The 8,076-nt window shown below is 40.7% G+C and overlaps 1 protein-coding gene across 1 annotated transcript in view; it reads left to right on the forward strand. All coding sequences in view use genetic code 11, as the record gives it.

Annotated features, from left to right (window-relative positions):
* The window catches only part of EGR_05145 (SH3 and multiple ankyrin repeat domains-containing protein), a gene marked incomplete at both ends in the record, with an annotated part of 19,901 nt that overhangs the window by 2,658 nt on the left and 9,167 nt on the right, over nt 1-8,076 (forward strand). The window contains 4 exons of the mRNA XM_024494394.1: nt 924-995; nt 1,775-1,883; nt 2,927-3,078; nt 5,143-5,310. Coding sequence (XP_024351180.1) covers nt 924-995; nt 1,775-1,883; nt 2,927-3,078; nt 5,143-5,310 — 501 coding nt within the window. The remainder of the gene's footprint in view (nt 1-923; nt 996-1,774; nt 1,884-2,926; nt 3,079-5,142; nt 5,311-8,076) is intronic.

Genomic DNA, 8,076 nt, shown 5'->3' on the forward strand with positions numbered 1-8,076 from the left:
ATTGCTTACCATCCACCCTTTTCGTTGAGAATTAATCCGTAAATCATCGCCTAAGTTACAAGTAGATGGGAAAAAGTGAAAGGAAATAGGGCACGGTAGAACTCTTGATTCCTCTCATCAATAAATACGCATGCAAAACGGATAAGGTGAAAATTAGCTGCTTTGCCAAGAACTAATCTCACGAATAAACAAACTCACTTTTAATGTACAAATCAAGAAAATTTCTGCAACCTCTCAACGTGTGGGCGTTTAAAAGATTGACTTCGCGTCTGGAGAAAATTCTTTTGACACCCTACCGCCCTACGGACCACTGTGCTGGACGCGTATTGTATTCCAATCTCATTTGCAACTTCCTAACTGCCGTGACACTGCGAAAACTGGAGACGCTGAAGAGTTGCCATATTTTGCTGACATCCATGTCAAATGACATTGTCCTTGCCAAGTGTGAAGTCCTAAGGGCCCAGCTCCACCAAATTCGTGTACTTTTGACTCATTTATCTCATCCACCACTTCCATACCGACATCGCATTCAATGGTCAATTTGTGCTTGGATTTGTCTCTTTCAATCCTCAATTGTCTCAACTCTTGTTAATGACGAAGGAACTTTCCCATTCTCCACCTTGAACGTTGGGTGGGATTAAAGTAGTCACAATGCCCAAGCGACTTGATCATCGCAACAGGTTAATTGTCCAACAAAAGCTGGATTGTAGTGGTTGCGATATGGCTTTTTTACCTCAAAAGGACGTCATGTGGCATCGCAGAGACTCGTCTATCCTTTCAGATGGAGGCGTAATAAAGGTATGGAGAGTATTAACAACAAAAGGACAGAGAACCCACAAATTGGTTAGCTTATGTAGTTTAATCAGGAATCTCTTCAATCCTGATGCCTGTCCACTGTTGAAGTCCTTGAACAATCTTTTTAGCTCATTTACAAATCTCGAATGGACGCAGAGGATTCGCCTCATCAATCCCGAATTCGAAAATTGAAAACAAAGGTAATGTTTTCTACTTGCATTTGTTTAAAAACATAAAAATTTGCTAATTTGTAATTTAAAAATGGATATTATTTAAATTTATATTTACTTGGGTGTTAAGGCTTATAGTGTTTTATTTTTTTATTACTTAAAATCACCTTAAAATGCCAAACCTTCTGATTTATTTTCGATAAGAATATATTTGAAGAACTATTTTTTCTATATTTCGCCAAAATTGTCGTTGAATATCTACTGAAAAAAGTGAATGATTGTTTCCGGACCCCCAAATGTTATCGCAGTCCTTGGGGGAGCCAACCTAATGATGTCCTGACATGTCTTTTCCTAATTCGGCAGCTGGTTCTTCATTTTTCACCATAGACCAAAAAAGTTGATTGATCAATGCTCTGATCAGGTTATGACCTAATTTAAGTCAAATCAAAATGTAAATTTAATCCTTTTTTTCTACTCTCAGCCATCACCACAATGTTTTAGGTAGTAAAGGGGCTCACTATTACCTTTTCTTTAATCTAAACATTTTCCCCTTATAAAGGGATTGCTAAAACTTCTCAGCAGTACTGAGCAAATTCCTTCCGCAAAAGAAAAATGCTCTTAGCAGATTAATCGACCCCACTAAATTTTCTCTGCATAAGTAAGAGCTTTAACAGATTGCTTGCCCTCCCATTTCAAATGACTCAATTATGTTCCCTGGGAAATTACTTTCTTTTCCAGTAAAGAGAATTACCCCACGTAATCCAATTAGGCAGATACACTCTTGACATGCATGCCTTAATCTTTCTCAGGTAACCCAAAGTCATTTTATGGATATGGTACGAAATCAGGATGTCAAAGGTATTGAAAAGCTGCTTGCCAAAGGATTTGATCCCAATTTCTGGTCTCGAAAAGATGGGGGTAAGATAAAATCTTCCTATTTTTCATCACTAAAAGAGACAAGAGGAGGTTGAACATGGCGTTGGGAGGAGCTTGCATACCTCTGAAAGTATGCCTTTAACAATGGTATATAATCATCCTACTCTAGCGCTGATTGGTGGTTGCATTAAGGTTCAGTGTTTTCATTGGCTTTGCCACAGCCAATCAGTTCGCAAGCCTGTTGATTAAAGTACATCCCTCATGAGGACCTTTAAAAGGCAATGTAAAAAGAGAAGCGATTCAATTATGCACTTGTATAATTATGTTAAAACACTTTTGGGGGAAATTTGTGCATTTTGCCAACAAATAAATTTAGAAAAGGGGGAGGTAATTGTAACATGAGGTCTGCTGCGTTTGGATTTCACCAACTTGTCAGCAAGCACCACCAAGAACAAGTAGGTTGGAGCACTCATTTAATAATTGTGCTTGTCAAGGATCTTGGTCAAGGCTTAGCCCTCCAGTATTTTGGAAGGCGTGCCAAGCCTACACTTTTGCATGCAGTTGTTAAATGCGAGACTTCTAAATAGCGCTCAAGAGACGCATTTTTAGGGCAACTTAGTTTTCAAATGACACTTTTCAAGACATCCGTAAATGATTTGTCCATCTTTTGAATTCTAAAGTAGTATTGTCACATTCGGTTTCTAGTAGCAAGGTGTTAACCTAGGTGAGACATTAAAACCAGGGTGTAAAAAATAGCGTTAAGGTATCATGAAAGTTGCATAACCTATTAAACGAAAGATGGAGTGATTTCTGAGCAACAAGTTTAATTTTCTAAGTATTTATTTGTAGAGTTACCTAAAAATGCTTAAAGGTCTGCGCGAGGCGACTAAATGGGCATGATGAAAGATCTTAGAGTCGCTTCATGGTGGGGAAGGTTGCTTGTTTTATTTTAAAATAAACCAATAGCATAGAAATATTTTCATACTGACGATACATCAAAAGAAGAAGTAACTTTTGGGAATGACTGCTCATGTAGATCGATATTGTCATGCACCGAATATCGGTTTTTCTGGTCCTACCGATAGAAGCGCCTATCACGGCTGCAGTAACGACTTACCACCCTCGCGATCTGATCATCACCCTGGTCAACGGAGGTGCACACATCGATTTTCGAGCCCGTGATTCACACACCGCACTGCATCGGGCTGCGATCTGTGGTAACTACGAGGCCATCCAGGTAAGACGTCCCATTCTTACCTGTCTTGTCCTTTTGCTGGCTAGGTGACTTGTCCATATTATTTGGAGGTGGAAAGCCAGTAGGGGGGGAATAAGTTTTTGTACCCTTCAAGAAAGGTTTAACGCAACTCAGAGGAGGTAACGGAGAATCGGTACCTTTTTTACTCATGTTAACTGCTCGTTGGGGAATTCTTCTCTCCCTATCGGTCGACTGTAATTGACACTCGTCTACTGAGATCACTTGACGATGTTGTATGAGATAGAGGATATTTTGAATTAACGCATACCCTTTTCCATACAAAAGATGTGCTTTTTTATTCCTGCAAAACTCATCAAGCTGCTCTGTCTTGGTGTTCTGGTTGAACAGCCTGCCACCTCGGATTAGTCTCCTTTTTAAGTCCTGCTACGAGTCCTTGTACAAGGTTAGATTTATGAGTACAGTAAATCAGCAGAATTTTACCCAAAAACTGTTTACATGCGCCAAACTTTTGCTCACACTATCAATTGGCCTTTGAGAGCCAATGTAATTGACATTGTTCATCACTTACTATCGCCTAGGTAGTTTTTTACTTTGGAGGCTATTAAGGCCTGAAGTCCAAAATTAAATTTACACTAGATTTGACAGGTATGTCATTAAAAAAGAGGTGGGTGCGAACTTAATCAAGGCGTTTTCTATGACCAGTTCCGTACTCCGCACCGCTTTTCCCCCTTTAAAGCGCGTGTTTCTGTAGCGCTCAAATCACTAACAGCAAATTTTCTATATTTGCTTCCATTAGTTTGCTGATTGTTTTATTGCCTACTGGTGGAACCATGGGCTAATCTTTACCATCGCCGACTTGCTCCATCACCAATGTTCCTTGCAGCCTTAAAAGGAGACAATCTGAAGTCTGGAGCTGACTTTGCTAATCTTCAGAGTTTACTAATTTATCACAAGGATGCCATCAGTTGAAGTCTCTTTTCCAATCACTGATACGGAAAGTAAAGTGGCAATCACTCATGAATGATGATTTGACAGCCGCAGCTGTCGACAACTTTAGCACTGACATCTTGACCTTCGCCTTCATTTGGCTGGACAACCATAATTCATTCTGCAGATTTCTTTACTCTTCAGAGTGCCTTCATCATGTGAAGGAGAAATTGGCCAAAATCTAGGCGCTACCTCGTGAATCCAGCTGTCTTGAAAGCCTCGATCATTGCTAGTGCTTAGCCCTCACCTCCACCGAATAAGGAGTTGCTTTGTCCAAAAGAAATATGCAAAATATGCCTCAATTTACACGCAACACCTCTTGTCAAGTTGCTGAAGTTCTTTAGTCGTTTTTGAGCCAAACAGAGATGCTCCACGGATTTTAGAATGGATTTGAAGCGTAAGCAAAAATTCATTACCAATAGGAGATGACGAAAATTAGCATTCACTGCGTTCGCTTCCTCAATGGCTGCGACACGACCTTTTCTTGCTGTGGAGGCTCTAAACAACAAATCATCTGGCTTTAAATATGGCACATATTGGCGAACTCCTCTGCCTCCATCGACGCCACTTCATCGTTGTTCACTGGCTCAGATGCCCTTGGCACACATATTTAAGCCTGTTTTTTCTCCTCTGTCCTTTAAAATGCGAAAATTTTGGGTGATTTTTTCTCGCTTTCATTGACTCCGACACAGTGGTGAATCACACTTGAGCCTGGAAATCGTGTAACGCAATTCCTTCGATGCAGCACACAGCACAAAGCAGTCGCATGGGAAAATTGTGCACAACACAAATAACAAAACTTCTTTATTTTTGCTAAAAAAACGCCTCAAATGTCGCATAATTTTTGTTGATGAAATAGGGCAGATTCCAGCTATAATAAACTACTTTTGGTGTGAATGTGAACACAGTTACTGCGATTTCCAGGCGAGGGGGCCAAAGAAGATAGTCACTCCAGGGTGGATGGCTCCACCCCAGGCTAGAGCCATACACCCCTTATCCACCCATTCATTCACCCCTTATTTCATCCACTTCTTCCCCCTTCCATCAATCCATCTGCAAATTGCAGGGTTTAATAAATAAACGCATATTTCTCTGCAGACCTTGTTGGATCTTGGCCAGAACCCCAACTGCAGGGATTGGCGGGGCCTGACTCCACTCTACTATGCAGTCTCGACGGATATATCCGCGCGCTGCACGCACGCCCTCCTCTACGATCACGCCATCCTTGGAGTGGAGGACTCAAAGGGTTTTCAGGAGATCCACCAGGTGTGTGCACTACCGTTTCTCCATGGAAACTCATAATCAGAAGTAGCACCTCGTGATAAATCTTATGTTTGTTACAAGATCGTGGGTGTAATAGTGGTTTTGCCCTCTAAAGCAAAGCATCTTGTGGAAGGTATACGGTTTCTTCGCCAATTGTCATTGATTGTCACAGACTTATTCATCATTTTTTATTTGTTTTTAATTTGAGAATATTCATCTTTGTTAATCGTAATCTGCTCATCCATCCATAGCGCCAGTTCCACGCTCGTTATGAGAGTGTGTGCAGTGGTGGATTGCGTTTGTAGTATTTTCCCCCGAGTAAAGTAGGATTTATTTGTCGATCCGCACCAGTAATCCACAATTGTCACCTTAGACGAGTTGAAATAATTCATGCGTTGTCCTTCCACTCTGGATTCCTCCAAACGAAGATTATGTGATATCCGAGCAGGAAGCCTTCCCGATTTAGTGGAACGGTGGATTAATTGGCCACATCCACTTTGGGCACCGCGCAGAGAGGGTTTACTTACTAACTCGTATCAGGCTTTTAGGAGTATTCCAAACGTAACACCTATATGTTAGGTGTATTTTGTAGAGGCGTCTGCATAAAGTTAAAAGATTCCCTTTAAATCTGCTTCCCTTTTGATCTTCATTTCCTTTCTCCAACTTTTCTCGATTCCTCTGACCATGCTTTGAAACACACTTGAATATTTGTTTGTTTAACGGAATGTCTATAAGCTACCGCAGTACCCAACAATTTGAGCTCTTTCGATATGGTTTTCCCTCCAGTGGTAATCAAAATGATAAACGTGAGATTGGGAGTATTGCCTCAACTTCGGTGCGTTTTTGCTAGTCCAGTTATTTTGAATCTTTACAGTCTGCACATTTGCTAAGACAAACGGTTCAGTCGATGGAGTAAAATGTCTGTTTATTAGTTCCAAAACAGATGTCTTTCTCCTCCTAGTGTTGGCACTTATGCAAATAATTTACTCCTTCCACGACTATTTTTGCTATCTTCTACGCATCTACCCATCACCGTGCATGCTTTGGCTCAAGTTTTTAAATTAATTTCAGTTTTTAGTTTTGTGTATAGTTTTCTCCTCATTTTAGTGGTTTTGCAGAAAAGAAAGGGATGATATGATTGCATAGTGGCACCACTGGAAGCATTCAGGCTGTACTCCCTTCCCTCTCACCCAATCACCCAAACGGATGTGCCGGTGAAGCATGCTTCTACATGATGCTGCCTATGTGGAAACCAAAAGGAGTGGCTTATTTTGAAGAGGCTCTAATAATTTATGCAATTATGCTATAGTTGGGGGATAGGCCTCTAACTATGGAAACAGCAAAGTGTTCACTGAAGTCCACTTCTATGGTGCCTATTGATTACAGGATAGAGTTTTGGGTCAGGCAAAGTTACAGAAGCGTTACCCTGTGTTTGACTTGCATGGTGTGCCCATTGTCTTCGCAAGAGCATGGGATGTCATTTGTGGCTGCAGTTGGCTTCTGTGTTGACTGCGTAACATGTGGTGGCGGTGGAGGTGATGGGTGCGTGAGAGAAGGCGGTCTTGTTGTTGATGTGGTTTGATAGACTAGTGGCTGCAGTAGGGGTGACAGTGGGTTTGTCGTCCAATAAGTGTGTATAGTAATAGGTATTCTGTACATCCATTTATTAAAATTATAGGGCAAATTTGATTTGATTTTGACTTGAATTGATCTGATTTGACTCGGTTTGACTTAATTTAAAGCGACTAAGTCAAGATAATGAAATTGATTGAGTAACTACTTCGCCAGTAATTTGATCAAAATATCTCCTTAAAGTACAGAATTCCATTGACAGGAATACTTATTCTGGGTATTCAAATCCTTATCAAGATGCTTCGTTTTGCATCGACATACTGCTGTCTCTATTCAAACATGTTAAATGTATTCACCACACTTGCAGATGGCCAATGTGTGTTTTCTGTGGATTGTAAACTAATGCGGTAATATTTTGTTTCTCTTCTCTCATCATCTCTCAATACAGTACGTTCCGTATGATGTTTGTCAATGTTAACCTATTGTGAGGAATTTCCAAGTGCTTTCCACGCTTCCGAATGGGAAAGACATCTACAGAAGGCAAAATTGATGGCTGTTAGTGAAGAGAAACATCCGCCTCGGTTGTATGATGCCACTGAGTAGTCAATTTAGGCACACTAGTAGTGAGAGAGCTGCAGAAGAATTTCTACGGGACTGGATAATCAGGGAGAGTTATATTTGCAATAGTAGCACTGCATTTTACGCCGCCGAACCTCTGGTTATTCTTCCAAAGTGACAACTCATACGTGACACACCGCTCTATCTGTCCATTCATCCATTCCGTACCCGTCCAACCATCTATCCATCCTTTATCTACCCATTCATCAATTCATCCATCCGTGTATATATCCGTCCGTCCCGTATCCATCCATTTATCTTACATCCATTTATCATCAATCACATATCTTTAGCTTGGAATAAGTGATGATATGGTGCCGGCGGTTCGTAAAGCTTTTATTTAGAAAAACTTTCGGCATATAATTTCACCTTGATCCAGCTCCTAAAAGGACGTAGCATATCATTGAAATGATGCAAGTCTTGACCACAGGCGTTGATTAAAGGTAAAATTTCATGTCTACCTTGTCGTGTGAGTTAACAGTGGGGAAGAATGCTGTCGTACTGAAATCGTAAGTGCGGTGAATGGGGTCTCAAGAAGGCTCAAAACTAGAAAAGTTTGTCGTAAAACAAACCCCATTT

Source organism: Echinococcus granulosus, assembly GCF_000524195.1.
Source record: "Echinococcus granulosus chromosome Unknown EG_S00036, whole genome shotgun sequence".
Classification (NCBI taxonomy): domain Eukaryota; kingdom Metazoa; phylum Platyhelminthes; class Cestoda; order Cyclophyllidea; family Taeniidae; genus Echinococcus; species Echinococcus granulosus.